The sequence below is a fragment of the Peromyscus eremicus genome, chromosome X (assembly GCF_949786415.1).
Source record: "Peromyscus eremicus chromosome X, PerEre_H2_v1, whole genome shotgun sequence".
In the NCBI taxonomy this organism is placed as follows: domain Eukaryota; kingdom Metazoa; phylum Chordata; class Mammalia; order Rodentia; family Cricetidae; genus Peromyscus; species Peromyscus eremicus.
In genome coordinates, this window is record NC_081439.1 from 88195778 (window position 1) to 88217442 (window position 21665).

The 21665-nt window shown below is 38.3% G+C and overlaps 1 protein-coding gene across 1 annotated transcript in view; it reads left to right on the top strand.

The window, feature by feature from the left end:
• Dnaaf6 (dynein axonemal assembly factor 6) overlaps positions 1-21665 on the top strand; it is a 42045-nt gene that overhangs the window by 20105 nt on the left and 275 nt on the right. Inside the window, exons 5-6 of the mRNA XM_059251089.1 lie at positions 405-501; positions 19027-19112. Coding sequence (XP_059107072.1) covers positions 405-501; positions 19027-19112 — 183 coding nt within the window. The remainder of the gene's footprint in view (positions 1-404; positions 502-19026; positions 19113-21665) is intronic.

Here is a 21665-nt window from a genome sequence, read left to right on the forward strand (position 1 = left end):
ATTTTTTTTAATCTATCCATCAATCCCATGGGTATGGGTTCAGTATTTCTCTGAGCCATTGTGTTCAAGGAATGGTTCTTTTTTACTTGTAATTTTATTGGGCCTATACTAGAAGTTCCTTCCACCCACTTATTTGGCATATATCTGAAACAGGTAAGCTTTATTTTAGAAAACAGTATGTCCAAAATCTCAGTCTGCCCCTCAGTGCTTAAGTTTTGAACGCATTTCTAGACTTCTGTTTCTTTGTGTTCTAGTACATATTTGAAAAATAGTGAGCACTTTATCTATTTTAGTCCTGTCTTTTTTTGTGTGCTAACATAACCTCAAAAAGTCTCTAGTATCCATTGTGTGTTGTGACACGAAATGGCTCTTTCACCTGAGAATTGTCATTGGTATTTTTTCAGTTATGAGATTGTATTCCAACAAACAGTGGGAACTGAGGACATATACCTTGGATTAACAGGAAAGGATCCCTCAACAGCATGCTGTCAGGAGTTGGTGGTAAGCCTTACCTCTTCTTCCTCATTTTGCATATGACCATTATAGATAACTAACTGCTATTTTCATAGGATTGTAAACAAATATATAAACTGCAAATGGGGGCTGCTATGTTTAAGGTTGCCAGGGGATTGATGAGATCATTTAAAATGGATCACGTCCAAAAATCACCTAAGCTTATGTGTTAGACAAAATGTACAGATAAACATGATAAATTCATATGACCCAATACACTATTTCTAGTCCTATTAACACTAGCTAATATCATACTGAATATCCTTCCATTCTCCTGCCACCTGCTTATCTGACCGGTTATTACCTTCTGATGAGCTGACAGGCCAAATGGGATAAAATATTTCCTTCCCGGAATCTGTCATATCTGTTATTTCTTCTCTATTCTTGGGATGACTCAGCCTGTAATGGGGAAATTCAAAAAGCATTTTCTTCTGGATTTTCAGATCTGGTTTTTACTGCTAAAAGTAGTCGTAAAATGTTGGTTAGTCCCCTCGCTTGAATGACGCCACAGCACATCAGGGACCATGTTGCCACTTCTAACAACAATAGCAATGCCAATAATAGGAACGCTAGCACTTAAGTGTTGCTTATTCCATCCTCATAATGATCTTGTTGAAAAGTGTGAGTCAACCCTAGAATGTGAAATTCAGCTCACTTTGACAACATGAACAAGTAATTGGTGTTAGAATGTTATTTTTTTAGATCAGGGGCTATTCTTTTTTTAAATCCTTTTCCTTCTCTTACATTATCGAGTGCTGAGGTACCCACAGGAGATGCTTAATATCTTTTCTCAAGAAAATGATAAATGGACTCTCCTTCTGGCACTGGCTTCAAGTTTTCTCTTATTAACAAAATCTAAGACATTCAATTGAATCAAGTAACATAATGGGAATAGTGACTTTAAGTACCTCAGGAGATTTTTCAAACTCTAATGAGTTAAGATTTCAAGTGATCTTGAAGTAATTAGTTCCCAGGGTCTTACCAGTAATATTCAAATTTCTCTCCCTTAAATTACTGTAAGATTATGTTTTTGATGTCTAGTGTTGGTGATTGCTCTAAGCTCTGGAGAAATTCTAGCTCTAAATAAATAAAACTGTTGCAAGTCTATCCATTTTTCTTATGCAAATTGCTATTAGTTTTAATATTAAAGCTATCCTGAATAAAGGATCTTGGAAACTAAATTGCATCTTGTAACAGGAATATACAGTTTATCTCAAACCAAATAAGAATATATAGAGAATATTTGTGCTTGCCCTCTAATGAATTCATAATCAACTAGGGAAAAAACCTAATAAAGATAAATTGTTTTTATTATTAGCAATTAAACTCAATGTAGGCAATTGTAAGCCTAACAGATCTTCAGGTTTGGATAAGGCATGGACACCAATGAAGAACAATCAAGTAAAACATTGTTAGTGCCACGGCACTCTCCCGCCCCCCTCCTGCCCCGAGTGTGTGTGTGTGTGTGTGTGTGTGTGTGTGTGTGTGTGTGTGTGTGCGTATGTGTGTATGTGTGTCTGTGTGTAGGCTGGAGGACAATTTCGGATGTCATTCTCATCTCAGGAACACCATCCACCTCCTTTGAGACAGGTCTTTTTTTGGCCTGGATTTTGCCAATTAGGCTAGACTGGCTGGTCAGAGAGCCTCAGGGATCCTCCTGTCTCGACCTCCTCAGCCCTGGAATTTCAAGCACATGCCACCATGCTTGGCATTTTTATATAGGTTCTGGGGACTCAAATTCATCTCCTGATGCTTACAAGGCAAGCATGTTATCAGCTGAGCCCATACTACAGCCCCACACATCGCCACTTCTATACTGTTCTTTTTTTCTTGCTTTCCTTTCTTTTCATCTTTATTCTTCATCTTTAAATTCTTAAACAAATTCTACCACATGCCAAACACTGTCCTAAGCACTAACATACAAAGAGAATTCAGAAGTAGTCACTTGTTTTCAGGAAATTTCCAGTGAGTGTGATAGATGTCTAAAAAAGAATCCCTGGAGTTCTATGTGGAGTTACATGTGTGGAGGCATGTAACAGTTACAGAATGATAGACAGCAGGAAAAGATCAGTTAATTACATTTGGATAAATAGGATTTCTACAGTGTACAACATGCAAAGAAAGGCCTGCTAAGCCGAGATAAGAGTATATGGAAAGGGGTAAAGTATGGCGTATTTGAGTAAATGGTGACTCTAACAAGAATCAAGAAAAGTGTGGGCAATCAAATACTTATAAACTGACTCTCAAAACAGAATTTTTTAAAAGCCCTGACTTGGGTTGGAAGTGTTTAGGTTAGAAATATTAATAGAAATAGAAATATACAGGAGGCCAAGGGGTTCATTCCCTGCACAGTAAATAATAAACTCCCAAATTTTAGCTTGATTTTTTTTTCTGTGAGTAAATGAATGGTGGCATCCATTCTCATTGCTTAACTTGACTAGTAAGATTCAGAGTAAAGAGACTGCTGACCCCGTCCATGCTGGTTAGTTTTTTGTCAACTTGGCACAAGCCAGGTTCATCTGGGAAGAAGGAACCTCAGTTAGGAAAATGTCTCCATCGGACTGGCCAGTAGACAAATTAGTGTGTGCATTTTCTTCATTGATGATTGATGTGGGAGGGCCCAGTTCACTGTGGGTTTTGCCACCCCTGGGAAGGTGGTCTGAGGCTGTTAAAAAAAAAACAAACAAACTGAGTGACCTGGAAAAGCAAGCCAGCACACAGCACTCCTCCAAGCCCTCTGCATCCATGTTCTGGTTCTGACTTCCCTCAGTGGTAAATCTGAAATGAGAGTTGTATGCTGCAGTAAAGCCTTTCCTCCCTAAGTTGCTTTTGGTCATGTTGTCCATCACAACAATAGTAACCCAACTAAGATAACTATTTATTTCTCAATTCTAATTGCTTATTTTTCTATTGATAACATGGTGTTTTTTTGTATCTAAGACATCTTCACATTATAAATATGTTATTCATTTGATTAAAATGCTTTAAAGGAAAGATGGTTACATCAAAAAGATAACTATACACATCAATTGTGTGATGCAGTTCAGTATCAGAAATACTAAAACATGGATAAAATTGAACCTCAACATTGGCTAACTATTTTAAGTGGGTTTTGGACTTGGTTGATATGTAATAATCTAGTCCAGAGACTTAAAAAATTATCATTTGTCCTTTTCTTCTAACCCCAAACCTAAAGAGTGCCATTATTCAATTTCTGATGGCCTGTTATACCCCTGCCACTTACTCCTGCATGTCTCCCTTGTCTTGATCTGTAATGAAGTATTTTTGAGCTGGAGCTTGAGCTAAGTCTGTGGTTTACAGACTTGTTTTGCTTTGGTTTTAGCTGTCAAGCTTTTTTTTTTCAAATACACTTTTATGAGAAATCTCAACATATAAAAGTACCATTTTCTTGATGAAAAAGGTACCATCACCCAATAAGTATCTAATAACAATTATAGGAGCTCCTTGGAACACATTTGAAGAACATTGATCTAGTCTCTCCTCTTTGTATTATTATATTAAGTTTGAGCCTTTAAGGTATCAAATACTCCTAATGAATTAATGAATGATAAGAGAGCTAGAGTTTCTTCTTCATGGGTGGCATAGATGTCTTCTTAGTTACTTTTCTATTGTTGTGACTCAACACCATGACCAAGATAAGTTACAAAAGAAATCATTTAATTGTGGGCTTGCTTACAGTTTCTGAGGGCTAGTCCACGATTATCATGATGTGGAGTGTGGTGGCAAGCAGACAGGCATGGCTCTAGAGCAGTAGCTGAGAGCTCACATCTAATCTGAAAGTTGCATACTGGGAGAGACTGGGCCTACCCCCAGTGACACACCTCCTCCAACAAGGCAACACCTCCCATGCTTCCTAAACAGTCCACCAACTGGGAACCAGACATTCAGATATATGAGTCTGTAGGGGCCATTCTCATTCAAACCACCACAGATGTGTTTCTGTATACCTCATGAGTACAAGGTTCCTACTTGGTTTGATTTTGGTGTCCTTTTCTTTCTTTGTATTTTCCATCCTTCCCCCCTCCCCAGGTCTCCACTCTGTGGATGTTCTGTAAATATCTCTGACTATACTGTCTTAGAATACTTGCATATCATTGTTTGCTATAAATTTTTAATTCAACAAATACTTAAAGAGAACTTAGTATGTGCCAAGATGCTATAGATGCACCACACAGTGGATAAATAATGTTGAACAAAGTAAACACATTTCTCCTTCTCCCTTACTGACAATACCAAGCAGTCCCTCAGCACTGGTGCAGTGGGAGCTGCTAGGCAGAGTGAACAGATTTTCACAGATTCATCAATAGGAAAACAATGGCCCTCAAAGGAAGGAGATTATTACTTACACAGACAGTACTAACAAGATCACTATTCAATCAGCTCCTCAAATCCTTTGCTTAAAGGATAATATAAAACTAAAAGGGTCCATATGGCAGGTAACCTGAGCAGTAGGGTAGACAGACTATTGCTGTGGAGTCAACTGTGCACTACACCTAGCTACTTTATAGCTTGCACCTGCACTTAAGGTAAGTGAAATGGCAAATTCTGTGCTTTTCTGGAACTAAGAAGTAGTGTGAGACACTGCCTCATGGTAACCTCCTGCAAGATTGAGGGCCCCTTACAAGTTAGAGAGACAGATAAGAAACAGCAGTGAGACAATCCCTCAAAGGTTACTTATCTTCCCACATTCCCAGAGGATCATAATATATTCTGCCAAGACCTAGGTCACACTATAGTCTAACCTTGCTTATATGGCCTATGTGAATATTGCAGGGTCACTAGAGTAGCAATATAGAGATATTTTCCTACAGGATGAAAAAATTATTTTGTTTTGCTGCTTTCACTTAATAATAGGAATAATAGCAAATGGTCAATATAATGTTGATTATGTGCTAGGCATTTCTGTAGAAACAACAATTATTAATAACCCTGACACAATGTTATTATTACTCCCATTTTAGAGATGAGGGTATGGAAGCACAAGTAATTCATTAGTTTAATAACATACTTGTAAAATCGGGCAGAACTAAGGCTGTTGGAATCTGATAGAGGTATATGCAGAATGGTATGAGTACAAAGAAAGGACAATCCAAGTCATGTCACAATGGAGGTGGCATTTGACCTGAACATTTGAAAGACAGATGGTATTTTGTCAGGTAGCAAATATGAAATGCTTTCTAAGCAAAGTGATCAGGATGAATAAAGTCATAACTCTGTGAAAGCATGTGGTATGGTTTTTCTTTCTTTTTATTTTTGAGATTATAAAATAATTACATTTCTCCTTTCCCTTTCCTCCCTCTATTTCATATATCCATCCTTACTCTCTTTCAAATTCATGGCCTCATTTTTCATTAATTGTTATTATATGCATATGTGTTTTGAGAACTATCTGTGAAGCTCTTAAAGCCTCAGAATCCATGTAGACATATAAAAGATAAGACAGAATAAGTGAAGCAGGGCTAGATGTGAAGTCCCTTGAATGTCCCGCTATGTACTATAGCCAAATAGTGTACCCCTGAAATTCATATATGGAGACCCTAAGTTTTCAGCATGATAAAATTTGAGGATAAGGCCTTTAGGAAATAGGTTCAGGGCAGATCATGTGAAGCCCTCGTGATGAGCTGAGAGATCTTGTAAGAAGAGCCACCAGAGAGTTTGCTCCTGTGCACCAGGAAGGTCCTCACTATAATCAATACCACTCTCACACTAATTTCTGACTTCCAGGCTTCAGAGCTGTGAGAAAATAAAACTATCTTTCTACCGTTTAAGTTACCAAGTAATATGGTATTTTGCCATGAAAGGTAAAAGAGAATAAGAGACTGTCAGATTTTAGCTTTCCTGTCTGGCATTATAGTTGGTAATTATTTTAAAGGGGGTGAGTTAAATGGTGGGGTATGAATTTCAGGACTACTTCAGAGGCAGTATGAGATACAAAGATGCTGATAGAGGAAGAACATCCATCATAGAAACGAGGTGAGAAAGAATGGGAACTTGCCTAACCCCTGAGAGTAGGACTGACAGAGGCACTGTGGTTGACAAGTGAGGAGTTTAGGAGAAGAAAAGAGGTATGGGTATCTGGGATATGTAGGGAGATAGTCTAGCTTCTGCAAAGGACACTTGGTGTCAGGAAGCAAGTGGGTGCATGGGGGATTTAGATCAGCAAATTCCCACTTCACTCATCTCCATATTTAATGTCCAAAAATGAATGGGACTACAGTTATTCTGCTGAGTGATTCATGGTTTTAAGAGAGGGAAAAAGCAGACTGCGGGTAGTTTAATATTTCTTTTAAACTATAATTGATGCATAATTCTTCTGCACTCATGCTTTGAAGGATCTATATTGATAAGGAAACAAACCAGCTTGCTTTTTGTTTTGTTTTGTTTTTCATGGTCATTTCTTTGAAGTGCAAGCTAGGAGTCTTCTTCCCATCCTTGAACCTCCCTGAGAACAGGGAGGAATCCGGGGATGGTCTAGAAGGCAGTCAGCATCTGGCAAATAGAACCAGGAATCACATGTTTATCATATGTATTTATTTCAAAAAGCTGTCAGTCATTCTAATCAGTTCACTGAGAATTCACTTGTTTCTTGAATAGTGTGCTTCTTGAATCCTGATTTGTATCTTAAGGTTAAAACAGTCATATTCATTTACTTCTAGTAAATAAATAGATTTAGCTACTTAGTAATGAAGTTGATTATCTTTTTCCATTTAAAATTCTAGAGGACAGACACCTATTTTGTCTTGTTTTAGCTTCCTGATTATGCTGACCTTGTTTGATTGGTTACATATCAAGCCATGTGTCAGGGAGGATATTTGAGCTGTAATAGGATTCCTTATTATCAGCTTGAGGCAGTACAGTGAACCTTCAATTAAATTTCTAATAGCTCTCTTAGTAACACACATACATTTATAGTTAATATTATAACATTAGTTTATAATGATTGTGGTGGTGGGAGAGGATAACAAATATATTCTTAAAAGTTAATATAATTGTATTGACTTAATATATTTCTGATTATGAAAGTAATATATATTTATAATGTTAAAAATATCAATATTAGTGTGAAAATAAAAGCCTTTCACAGTGAGATACATAATAACTGCAAAAAGGTCTCAAAACCATGGATTTCCGGAATAATGGTGCAAAATGTCTTATACATATTACATGGTAATAGAGCATCAGTAATTTTACATTTCAATGATGAAATTTTGATGTGGTTTCATCAAATGATCAAAATCACACGGTCCATAATTGTTGAACCAGAACTGGCAGAAACATTTGATTACAGACAAGCAGTTTCTGTAACTGAATAGTGTACCCCTGAAATTCATATATGGAGACCCTAAGTTTTCAGCATAATAAAACACCAACACTTAAAGGAAGGATGAACAAAGGAAGACACATAGAATATCAGCAATTTTATTGTAAAGAATAGATGGTTATTTACCAGAGATGGGAGAGAGTGGAGAGGGGAGAAGAATGGGGAAAGGTTGGTTAGTGGGCAGTAAATTATAGTTGTTACAGGAGCAAGAAATTCTGGGATATTACTGCACAGCAGGGTGACTCCAGGCAATAATTATGTGCTGTATATTTCAGAAGGCTAAAAGAAAGGAGGTTCATTGTTTTCACAATAAAGAAAGGATGCATGTTGGGCAAGAAAGATAGGTTTAACTTGATTAAAACATCACACTGTATAAATGTATCAAAACATCATGTTGTACCTCATTAATATGAGTAATTTCTAAATATACATATGAGTAATTTGTAGGTGTGTGCTGTGCACATAATGGGTGAGGTGATGTGGGGTCCACAGTACCCATGTGGAGATCAGAGGACAAGCTCGGGTGTTGGTCCTTACCTTCCATTTTGTTTGAGACAGGAGTCTCTGTGTTGTTTGCTCCTGCCTGTTCTCTTGCCCATGTCTTCCATCTTGAGGTAGGAGCGTTGTGATTACAGACATACAGAACTACTGCATGGGTTCTAGGGACCTTTGCCCACTGAGCCATTTCCTCAGCCCAATTTGTACATTTTTATATATAAGTTAAGATAACTTAAAAGAAATAAAGAAGGATTAAAACAGATACTCAGAGTTGCAGGGACCAACATTAGACTTGTCAGGTAAGAAGTGGTCAGCCAAACCAAAATAAAATAAAAAGCTCACAAAACCAAAAACAAGTAGTGTTAGCCAACTACTTCTTGGCAGGCGACCTGCCTTGGAGTGTGGTTGATACACTAAGTGACACTCTATTAGAGAAAACTGATTTTCCCTTTGTCAGCAGGTACTGATTACAAATAGTCTCCTGGTTAAAGGTGGGATTTTTGTGTCGCTTCCCCTTTTCCATGCCGAGTTGTTGTATGTTTTGAGGCTGTGCAGGCCTTGTGTGTGCTGTTATAGATTCTGAGTTCATACGTGTATCTTCTCTGGTGTGCTGTTACATTCTCTGAGTTCATACGTGCATTGCCTCTATTCTCCTGTTACAGTCTCTGTGAGTTCATACGTGTTGGCCTCTGTTGTGTCTCAGAGATACTGTTGCCTTGGAGTCATCCTCCACCTCTGGCTCTTACATTCCTTTCGCCTCCTCTTTCACTTAGATCCCTGAGCTCCAGAGTAGCTCAGTCTCTGCACATGGTCTAGTTGTGGGTCTCTGTGTTAATACTTATCTACTGCAAGAAGAAGCTTCTCTGATGGGGGTTGAGCAATTCCCTGATCTATGGGTATGTCATTAGGAGTCATTGCTATGTTCCTTCAGCAGAATAATAGTAGTAGGTTTTTCCCTAAGGACCCACAACTCAGGTATTTATAAGAGTTTTGGTGTTTGTTTTGATTTTTGCTTTTGGGGTTTTGTTTTTCAAGCCCATGAAGTTGGTAGGTAGGGAGGTGGTGAGGCTCTCTGGGAGGATTTGGGATAGGGAAAAGAATATGATCAAAATATACTGTATGGAAAATTTAATAAAAATAAAGAAGTGGCCAGCCCTGAACACATATACATATGAGCAATACTAAATGGACTCAGAAGACTGTGTTCACAGACATACACATACACATGTGTACATGGTGTGTGTGTGTGTGTGTGTGTGTGTGTGTGTGTGTGTGTGTGTGTTTGTAACAGTAATAGCTAAAGGAGAAGACCTCATGAATTTGAGAGAGAATGGGAGATACAGGAAGAACTGGAGATGGAGAGGATGGGGTAGACATTATGTAAATATAGGACTCATGTATGAGTCTCAAAAATAAAGTGTGAGAAAAATAAACACAAAGAACTGTTTGTTGGTCTTTGGAAGACAGCAGCTTCAGTGTCATGGAAAATGGCAAACTGAGCAGGCCTGAGAAAGAGAGGAAGACAAGACAACAAAATAAATACTATTCTTTTTTTATTTTGCAATACAGTTCAGTTCTACATATCAGCCACGGATTCCCTTGTTCTCCCCCCTCCCGCCCCCTCCCCTTCCCCCCAGCCCACCCCCCATTCCCACCTCCTCCAGGGCAAAGCCTCCCCGAGGACTGAGATCAACCTGGTAGACTCAGTCCAGGCAGGTCCAGTCCCCTCCTCCCAGGCTGAGCCAAGTGACCCTGATAGGCCCCAGGTTTCAAACAGCCAACTCATACAATGAACACAGGACCCGGTCCCACTGTCTGGATGCCTCCCAAACAGATCAAGCCAATCAACTGTCTCACCCATTCAGAGGGCCTGATCCAGTTGGGGACCCCTCAGTCATTGGTTCATAGTTCATGTGTTTCCATTCGTTTGGCTATTTGTCCCTGTGCTTTATCCAACCTTGGTCTCAACAATTCTCGCTCATATAAACCCTCCTCATTCTCGCTAATTGGACTCCCAGAGCTCCACCCAGGGCCTAGCCATGGATCTCTGCATCCAGATCCCTCAGTCGTTGGATGGGGTTTCTAGCATGACAATTAAGGTGTTTGGCCGTCCCATCACCAGAGTAGGTCAGTTCGGGCTGTCTCTCGACCATTGCCAGCAGTCTGTTGTGGGGGTATCTTTGTGGATTTCTGTGGGCCTCTCTAGCACTTTGCTTCTTCCTATTCTCATATGGTCTTCATTTTCTATGGTCTCCTATTCCTTGTTCTCCCTCTCTGTTGTTGATCCAGCTGGGATCTCCCACTCCCCCAAGCTCTCTTTCCCTCGACCCTCGCCCTTCATTACCCCCACTCATGTCCAGGCTGTTCATATAGATCTCTTCCATTTCTCCTTCATTGGGCGATCCCCGTGTCTTTCTTGGGGTCCTGTTTTCCAGGTAGCCTCCCTGGTGATGTGAGTAGCAGTCCAGTCATCCTTGTTCCACATCTAGTATCCTCCTATGAGTGAGTACATATCATGTTTGTCTTTCTGAGTCTGGGTTACCTCGCTCAGGATGATTTTTTCTAGATCCATCCATTTGCCTGCAAACCTCATGATGTCATTGTTTTTCTCTGCTGAGTAGTATTCCATTGTGTATATGTACCACATTTTGTTTATCCATTCTTCAGTTGAAGGGCATCTAGGTTGCGGTTAGCTCAGTTGGTTAGAGCGTGGTGCTAATAAATACTATTCTTTACAGAAGTTTAGTAGAGAAGAGGGGAGGGAGATGGAAGAATACATGGGATTTGAAGAACATTGTAGAATAGGAGAGTTTTAAGTAAGCTTTTAAGCTGATGACAAATATCTGTTCTTTTATTGACATTTATTTCTTTCTTATTGTGTGTCACTGGATCTAATGAACAAACATTCAAATGTAGTCCTACTCTAAGATGTTAAGGGATACCTAGGAAAGGATAGATGCATTTTCACTTACTATATTCCAAGATATTATCATTTTGTACGCAGGGGCCAGGGATCATTAACTCCTGCCTTAAGAGGGTCAGTTTTGAGCGTGTAGCTACAGCTCAGATGTGTAGTACTTGCTGAGAACATGCCAGGCCCCGAGTTCCCTCCTTAGCAACCACTAAAGGATAATCTTGAAAACTAAAGTATTTCCCTATACAAATATGCCCAAATAGCTTCCCTCTACTTTCAAGGCCCTGATTAGAAAGGAACAGTTTGTCTAACTGTGGCAGTGCATGCCTGTAATTCCAGCACTCAGGAGACAGAGACAGAAGGATCACCAACAAGTTTGAGGCCTACCTGATCTGCATACTGATAATACTCTGTCTCAGGAAAAATGACAGTGGGAGACAGTTTGGACATATAAGGAAACAACTCGGCAGAATTTCACTCTGTTGACCTTTTCCTCTTTGAAACCCAGTTTCTGTCTTGTCTTTAATGACCTACCTTCTGGTTTTCTCTCCACATCACTGTCCAGTCCTCCTTTCCTTTGCTCCCATATCACTGTTTGCACATTCCCTTGAGCCTTGACATCCTTCCTCTTTATCTGCTCCCTTTCAGTTTAGTCCCTTGGCTTACTTCCCACTTTTTTACTAGGTGACAGAAACTCAACATGTCCATAAAAATACTCATATAATTGTTTTTTTTTGAACATCTTTCTCTTTAGACTTTCTCATGGCAATATTATTTACTAGGGATAATATAGCTAGGAGATAACAGCACTTTGCTAGCGTATAGCAGGCTCAAACTAAAAACCCAACTCAGCTCTCGTTCCTCTTTCTTTGATATTTCATAGTCAGCCCATCAGCAAGTCTTGTTTGTTATACTTTCAAAATACATTCGAAATCCCTCTAATTTTCATTACTACTGCAATTGATTTTATGTTCCAAAGTACCACCAATTCTTGCCTGATCCATTTTGATTTTTCTCTGACTCATCTCCATGCTTCAACTGTAGCCTTTTGACACACAGTGTAATTGATCTCTAAAAAGTAAACAGTTCCTGTACTTTGTAGGGAGAATTGGGAGAATGGTAAATTCAAGGTCACCTTAGACTACAGAGTAAATTTAAGGCTAGGCTGGACTATATAGCAAGATCTTTTTTCGTATGAAAGATAGCAAACAAATATACAGAATTAGACCACATCTTTCTTTTCTTAGGCCCCTAAATGACTTCCTATTGCACTTAGAACAAGACTCAAATGCCTTTGTCCTGATCTGTGAGTTCCCATATGATCTGTCTTACCTTCTTTCAGTTTCACCTTGTGTTGCATTTACCTCTTCGTTCATTATTTTCTACTTACTCTAGCCATATGGCTCTGATCCTTTAGTATGCCAAGTTATTTCATTCAACCTGGAGTGTTCTTCTCTCACGTTGCAAGTTTATTTCCTACTTTTCTATAATTTTGCCACCTATTTCTTTCTATTTGTTATACCAATTAATACCCCTAGAACTATATTATGGGATAGTAGTGAATAATGGACACCATTTCTTATGACTGTCCCCCTTTCTGCTTGTTTTTGGGACTGTATTTTAATTACAATGTTTCTCTCTCCCTTTCCTCCCTCCAAACCTTCCCACACACCCCTCCCGCTATCTTGAAGAGGGGGTGGAAAGATTGTAAGAACCAGAGGATCAAGGAGTTTCCTGTGAGATTATGTGTCCTAGTAACATCAGAAGCTACACTTATAAAGATTCCCCAGCATGATCGCTCCGTTGTTAGCTGAGCAAGGATGACAGCAGTGGACATGTGGGTGTGGTGGGAGCAAGCTCACAAGGCCTCAACTTTGCGGAAAGAACTACAGGCAGTTGAACAGAGCTGGGAGGGGGAGAAGTGGTGCCCCCCAGGAAAGAGCACACCAGTTGGTTGCACATTGCCAACATTCAGCCCAGAAATCATATATACAAGTAACATTATATGGACTAAACCGGTTATATTTAGGAAGAGATGTATATACACATACATGCACACAATAACAGTTGATGAGTATCTCCTTAATTAGAACTGTTGTCGTATAGACAGCAAAAGCCTCTCACAAGGCAATATTTGAGCAAAGACTTAAAGGAGATGAAGAAGTAAAAATTTAACACTAAAAATCATCTGAGTAAACATTTGAATCACTAATGTTTAAGATATGAGATATTAGAAATATTATAGAGAATAAGGAACTATTGAAATCTGAAGCATCTTGAAAATTGATAGATGATTTGAATACAAACAGTAATGACAGTGTAGTATAAAGATGTGGCAATTTTAATTATATGTAGTTGAGATGTACAAATAGTTTTATATCCATATATATAATGAAATGATTATTAAAGTCATGTCAGTTTATATATACATCATTTCATATGTTACCTTTTGTGTGCATTTGTAAAGGGTACCTAAAGCAGAATCTCAGAAATTTTTTATTATACAGTATAATCTTAATGATAGTCTTCATGCTGTGTTTCAAATCTCTAGGTTTATTCATCTTACAATATTGAAACTTTGAACTCTTTTACCAGAATCTTGCATTCCCCTACTCTGGTAACACCGTTCTCTCTCTATGCATTTCCTTTTTAGAAGATTGTGTATATAAGAGAGGCCCTTTCATTTCTGTGTCTGGGTTTTGTCATTTGGTGTGATGTACGACATGAAATGTTTTTAATGAAAAAGAAGGGACAGGCAGTGACATAAAGGAGATGGGAGAAACAAACAAACAAACAAACCCAGGAACCAACTGGAAAGACTGTGAGGGAAATGGTGCCTTCAGTGGAGATACAGATTTCACTTAGACAGAAAAGAAAGAGACCGTTCAAAGAGGTGAGCAGTGAGGAAGGGGTGAGGCGCTCTGTGTTCCAGTGGACCTAACAGAAGACATCAAGGAATCAGTGAAGTGGAGGAAACAGCAGCAGAAGAGATATGCTAATTATTAGGTTATAAGGAATGAGGCTTCTTATTGTTGTGGGAAAATGGAGATAGAAGCGCAATGGCTTTGGTTGTATCAAGACAGATAGCAGGCTACTATTTAGGGGAGGAATAGGTGTCTGTGGAATTGTGGAAGACTGTGGATGAGCTGAGCTTGGTTTTGGGCTTTGAAAGCAGTGTCTCACTATGTTTCCTAGTCTGCCCTTGAACTCACAATCCTCCTGCCTGTCTTCCAACTGCTGGAGTTACAGGCCACCTCACCACACCTCTTGACTCTTGAGCTTCCTCTTGACTCCTGTGATAGGAGAAGAGTCCTGTCATGTTTCTGGGACATATTTTAAAAAGAAAAGGAAGGCATGGCAATGTAGTACTGGAATGTTTAAAATGATAATGACATTACAGAAAACTTACATTAATTTAAACTATGCCTTATTGATTTTGTGCCCTTGTTTTGGAGAATACAGGTTTCTATATACTTAATCTTTAGAGATGAATATTTATGTAAATTCAAGGTGTGGATCCATCATTTTTGTTTTTTCATTTTCCTACAGATTATTGCTGTTCAAAAGATTTTTTAGCTGGGCGGTGGTGGTGCATGCCTTTAATCCCAGCACTCGGGAGGCAGAGGCAGGCGGATCTCTGTGAGTTCGAGGCTAACCTGGTCTACAAAGCGAGTTCCAGGAAAGGCGCAAAGCTACACAGAGAAACCCTGTCTTGAACCCCCCCCCAAAAAAAAAGGATTTTTATAAACTACTGTGGTGGCATGGGAAAAAAAGATCTCATGTATTTCCATAGTTCAACAATGGGAAATTAAATTGTTGAAGCGATTCAAGATAAAACCTATCCAAGTCTCTTTTACCACAGTTTCCTGATGTTGTTTTGTTTTAACTTTTTTTTAAAGAATCAAATGTATCAGGAATAGTATCTATACTTCTGACAAATAGATATCTACAGCCCTTGAATTAATTTAGAATAGTTTTCAAAATACCAACCTGAAACCATCTGTATAGATTAAGTTTTACTAAAATTTCAGTAAATATTATAGACTAGCCAGTTACATATAAAACGTTCTGAAATTATTCCTTTTTAAAGATACGTTTCAGTTGAAATAGAATTACATCCCTTTCCCCTTCCTTTTACACCTCTAACCCCTCCCATGTCCCCCTTCAGTTGTTAGCCTCCTTTTCTTATGTGTGTGTACACACACACAACCTGCTGAGTCCATTTTTATTGTTTGTATGTATATGGTTTTAGGACTGAACCTTTTGTGTTGGGTAACTAATTAGGGAGCTCATTCCTAATAGGGACCGAGTCTCCCTTTCTCAGCAGTCATTAGTTGCTTGTAGTTCCTTGTCTAGGGGGTGGAATCCCATGGTATTTTCCGCAGTGAGCATTAGCATCTTTGTTGATAGCATCACTGTTCAGATCTTGTTTGTGCAGTCATTTCTAAATGAATTCAGTTTGTAAACTACGTAAAAGAAAGAACCTAAATTCCTTTGTTTGGTCAGTGGTATCCCATACTTGGCAGTTTTTAACAAAGAAAGCCTTGCACACAATTAGAGGTCAACTGTTTTCCAAGTATTCATTGACACTACCAATTATTCAACAAGTTTGACTCATGTTTCAGGAAGGGTTTTCTGCTAAGATTACAAGAGATAATTTTTTACTTTTAAAGAACTAAACAGTTCAAAGTAAAGAAACAGCTATATCCCTTGATCCATGTGAGGAGTACAAGTCCTTCCAGTTTCAAGAGGGGATTTGCTGTTAAGATCCCCATGGAATCCTTATCTTGTGAGATATTGGTGTGCACCATCCCACCTAATCTGTCTTTTCTCTTGTCCCTCCTTTGAAATATTGTAGCAGACACTTTTAATTTTCTTAAGAGGAAAAATTAGTGAGCTGCTTCTTTGAATTATCTTTCACTGGAACCACAGATTATTATAATAACCACTTTGAAGTTCTGCCTAGGAATTCTATCTAAATTTCTCATACATCATCAGTATTTCTTCTCAATTATCCTTTCAACCGTTATGAAATACTATTTTACTTTTAAAGATCTAAACATTTCAAAGTGAAGAAACAAATAGTTCTATCCCTTGATCCATTTGGCGACTAAGACACATTAAAGGGCATCTCAAATTGGCTATCTGACTGGAAGGTTATTTCAGTAAAAGTGGGACTTTCGTCCTAGCTAATGCTCATTTATTTTGAGGCAGAGGGCCTGTAACTGCTTCTGTGAAAAATGTGCTATTTATTTCACTTAAGGCATCTTTAATTGTGAAGATTTAATTTCTAAAATGTAAAGTTAACCACAGGAAGTACATAAATTCTATCACCTCTAGATTGCTATTTAGCATCATACTAAAGTACAGATTTAATAAAGAAAATATAATTCAGAAACATGTATTGATCCACAAACCTTACACTATGTATTGAGCATTTTAGGAGGAAATTCCAGTATGTTACATTATTTCATATTCATTTCCCTTAAAAGCTTGCTTTTACCCTGGCCATTCCAACAGTTGCACTCTCCAAATAACTAAAATGTCAGGTCATCTAGTTTACCTTAGAAAAAGCTTCATAATTTACCTGAACTTTGAATTCCATTTTCTTTGTTCCTTTGTTTATGGAAATTGTATGTCTTCACACATTTATCATAATATATGTCAACTCCCATCACAAAAAGAGTACATGGTCTGCTGGCTAATTTATGTCACCTTGACACAAGTGAGAGTCACTTTTGAAGAGGTAACCTCAATTGGGCAAGCCTGCTGTGGATTATTTTAAATTCATGATTGATGGAGGAGGGCCTAGCTCACTGGGGTGGTGACATTCCTGGGCAAGTGGTCCTGGGGTGCGTAAGAATAGCAATCCATGGGGACTGAGCCAATAGCAGCCTTCCTCTATGGCTTCTGCATTGGTTCCTGCCTTAGAGGATAATGGGCTATAAGCTCTAAAATGAAGTAAACCTGTTCTTCCCCAAGTTGTTTATGATCATGTCATTTTATCACAATAATAAAAACCCTAACTAAGACAGATGTAAATTAGAGAAGTGTAATTTGGCGGTAAAATATACATTTATCCTTGGTGACACTTGATGTATTCACAGTGCTGTATAACTACCACTAATATCTATTTCCAAATTATTTCATATACCTAAAAGGAAATCTCATACACATTAAGCGGATACCACCTTTCTCCACTTCCCAGCCCCTATCAAATTCCAGTCTACTTTCTGTCTCTGGATTGGCCTATGCCGAACATGCCATATAAATTGAATCCTACAAAATGCACCTTTTAATGCTTGGCTTCTTTCCTTTAGCATAATGTTTTCAGGATTTATCAATAAAATGTGCTGGATCTGGCTAGAGAGATGGTTCAGCAGTAAAGAGTGGCTCTGGCAGAAGGCCTGGGTTTGATTCCCAACACCCACATGGTGGCTCACAGCTGCCTGTAACTCCAGTCCAGGAGATCTATGCCTTCCTCTGACCACTAGACACCAGGTATACATGTAGTGCACAGACATACATGCGGACAGCATACTCATACACATTTATAAATAGTTAATATACTTTGTCCTTTTCTTCAGCTGAATAATATTTCATTGTGTATACATGCTACACTTTATCCATTCATCGACTGATGCATATTTTGGCTGTTTATACATTTTGACTATGTTGAATACAGATATTATGAACAAAACCATGTACAATTTTTTGAATGTTTTCTTTTTCTTTCTTTTTTCTTCTGTTTTTTACTTTTTGTCATTGCTATCATTTTGAGGCAAGGTCTCATGTGTAGCCATAGTTGGCCTTGAGTTCCTGCTTTCAATGCTTTTGGATATATAACCAGAAGTAGAACTGCTGCTGGCTTCTGGGCCCTGTAGTCACTGTGATGAGACATTTGTAAGTGAAATCTTGCTAAACTAGTAGGTAGTCCTTCTTAGGAGATGGAGGTTATATTATTTTTTTTTAGTTTAACTTTTCTGGATGCCAGTACTTTCCCAGGAAATGTGGTATGGGTATTTTTACCAGGAGACTACAAATTACCACTGCCAACCTACACTTAATATGACATTTTATACATTTATATGAAACCTACTCATATAAAGGTGTTCAAAGATCCCTACCAAATCTAGTGGTGAGTCAGAAAACGTTTAGTCACATTACCGATGGCTGTCCTTTATCTACTCACTGAACTACTCGGTCTCTCCATGAGAAAAATTAAGATCAATAAAGGGAAATCACATAACCTGGCACATAGTTGGCACTTCCTCTTAGTAAATATTATATTGTGGTGATATATTGTGTACCATAATAAATTTACCTGAGGATCAGGTAACAGAGCCACTAGATTAGACACAGAGCCAGGCAGTAGTGGCACCTACCTTTAATCCCAGCACTTGAGATCTCATGCCTTTGCTTGGGAAGCACATATGTCTTTAATCCCAGGAAGTAATATGGCAGAGCAGAGAAAGGTATACAAGGCGTGAGGAAACAGGACTTCACTCTCTTTAGGCTGAGGATTTCGTAGAGGTAAGAACTAGTGGCTGGCTGTTCTGCTTCTCTGATCTTTCAGCTTTCACCCTGATCTCTGGCTCTGGGTTTTGTTTTTTGTTTGTTTGGTTTGTTTGTTTATTTATTTATTTTGTTAAAAGACCATTTAAGATTCGAACAACATTATGTCTCCATTCTCCATATATCCTTATGCTTTTAAAAGTAACTCCTCTCCAAAATGACAGTATTTTCTTATTTATCTTAGGTGAAAATTAAATTGCCTGATACAAACCCTTCTGAAATTCAAATTGACATCCAAGAAACTCTCCTTGATCTCCGCACTCCTAAAAAGTGAGTAAAACATAAAATTGAAATAGGCTATTACCACATTAATGAGTCATTAAAATATTGCTTTTGAAAGTATAGTTAGTTTTCAATCAACCTTGAAGTCCTAAGAAGGATGAAATGTCCATTGAGAATTCAGATATTTTGATCTGCACAATAAAGTGAATTTTGGGCTAGGATATAACTTTGTGGTAAAGTGCTTGCCTAGCATGCACAGGACTGTGGTCAGTCCAAAAAATGTTTGGAAATATCTAGCTTTCATATTTTGCAACTGCATATTGGATATGGGTTGATATCATGAAAACATAATCCTTGACATTCAAATATAGTTTTATCTATCAGGAAGAAAAAAACTGGAAATGCTAAGCTGTAAGCCTTGCATACATACTAATAGAAAATTTGGCACAGTGGTTATATAAAAGAAGCATTATCTTTAAACTTTTTGGATGTTAGTAGGCCTCTAAGGTAAAATTTGAGGTATGTTTATTTTTTAAAAATCCACAAAATGATAGTCTTCTCATTACATCGTTCAAATCATGTTTCTCAGACAACACATTCAGGAAAATTCTTACAAAATATTTCCCCTGAAGCGTAGATAAACCAGTCCTGTCTCTCAAAACTAGGTCTTTTAAAAGGACATTGTTGGAATCCAGCATGTATTAGAAGAAATATCTCACTGATTATTCCCTTTCTGTGTGGATGTGTAGTAGTGAGCACGTATTAGTGATTGCTGTGGCCTGTTCTCTGGAACTCATCACTATTTCCCACTGGGCTTAGGAAGCAGGCAGTTCCTGGAACATTCTTTTCCTTTATTATCAGTATCTATAATTTTCTTTTGTTGAGCTTAGGGCTTTGAGGAGATTAGTCTACAAAAGGCTACTCTTTATTTCTGCAGTAGATTCATTTAACACAAATGATCTACAGATGAATATTTATCTAAACTTTCTTCTGATCATTTCCACCACTTAAAAATGTATTCTCACAAAAATATCCCATCTTACAAAAATTAGATTCACTATTCTTATCATCACTCCAAGGAGTAGTTAAGCTTTACACAATATTTTTATATGCATTTATTCTTCCTACAACCTTTGTAAGGAAAGTTGGTTAAATGAACAGTCTTCCATGATATTTTTATGCCTGCTGAAATCACACGCATATCTCCACACTGTGCAGTTAATTTCCGTTTCTCTAGCAGTTCTCACTGTCTCCATCAATCTTGAGGCAGCTGCTCTAGCTTTGCCATCATTCCAGATATCCATCAGAACTCACTAAATTGAAAGTCTCTCACAGAGGCACTTCTCCACATAGAACTTGGGCTGCACCAGGTCATTTGCATACTCTATTTTTATGTTAAATTATCTAAATAACATGTACAGATGAAAAATAACATATATACTGTCTGCGTTAGCTTTCTGTTGTTGTTATAAAAGCCTGACCAAAAGCAACCTGGGGAGGAAAGGGCTTATTTTATCTTTACAGTTCTCCGGTCCTAGTCCATCCTTGAGGAAAGCCAGAGCAGGCACTCAAGCAGGCCAGGAACCTGGAGACAGGAACTGAAACAGAGGACATGGAGGAGTGCTGCTTACTGGCTCAAAAAAAAAAAGAAAAGAAAAGGAAGAACAATTGAGGAAGGCACTTGATGTCAACTTCTGGTCTGCACATGCACACACAGAGAAACACAAATACATACACCACATCCACACATGCACACTTAAGCCCTGTCTACTGAGAAAGTGAGGTTAATAAGTGTTTCACATATTTAAATTTCTTCAGGTATCAGCATGCTCTGACCCTTTGCGTAATTTAGATTCACAGCACTATGACAGGATTATGGTTGGCTCATCACAGTGTTGCATCTAAAAGCATACAACTGTCCAGCAGCTGAGCCATAAACAGCAAGATAAACCAAGCAATCTATTGCAAGAAATTTTTGTCAATGTGTAGTAGTAGGAACCAGAAGCAAGCAGAAAGAAATATTTTCATTGATCTGGCATTGAAATCAGCCCAGGCCAAGTCTTTAAAGTCTACTTATGTAGTAGAGGTTCAGCCTAAAGTGGTGTTAGCAGAAGCGTTAAAGAAGCACTCCAATTTCAGATTTGTATCAGCTGTCTGCATTCCACCTACATATGAATTAGACTGACACCAGATTAGCCAAATAAACTTAAAGAGGCATGGTTCTATTTCTATGCTAGAGGCATAACCTGAGACTGTTTAGACGATGTAAAATGAGGTCAATTTAAAGAAAGAGGAAGACTCACTCAAAACAACTATTTGAATTTTTAAAAATGGGACAGGCTCTTACTATGCATCCCAGGGTAGCCTGGGATTCTCATTGTTGTCTACACTGGCCCTGAACTTGGGGTCTTCCTACTTCCACATCCAGAGTGTTAGCATTATGGGTATGCATGTGGCTTGCCTGCTTAGAAGTATTAAGGATCCAAACTGATGCATGATCTGTGTTATATAGGTATATTTTTATTTGGTAATTATATTGTCTAAGTACTTTTATGGGAAACTCAGGCATCCTGGTGATACACACACACACACACACACACA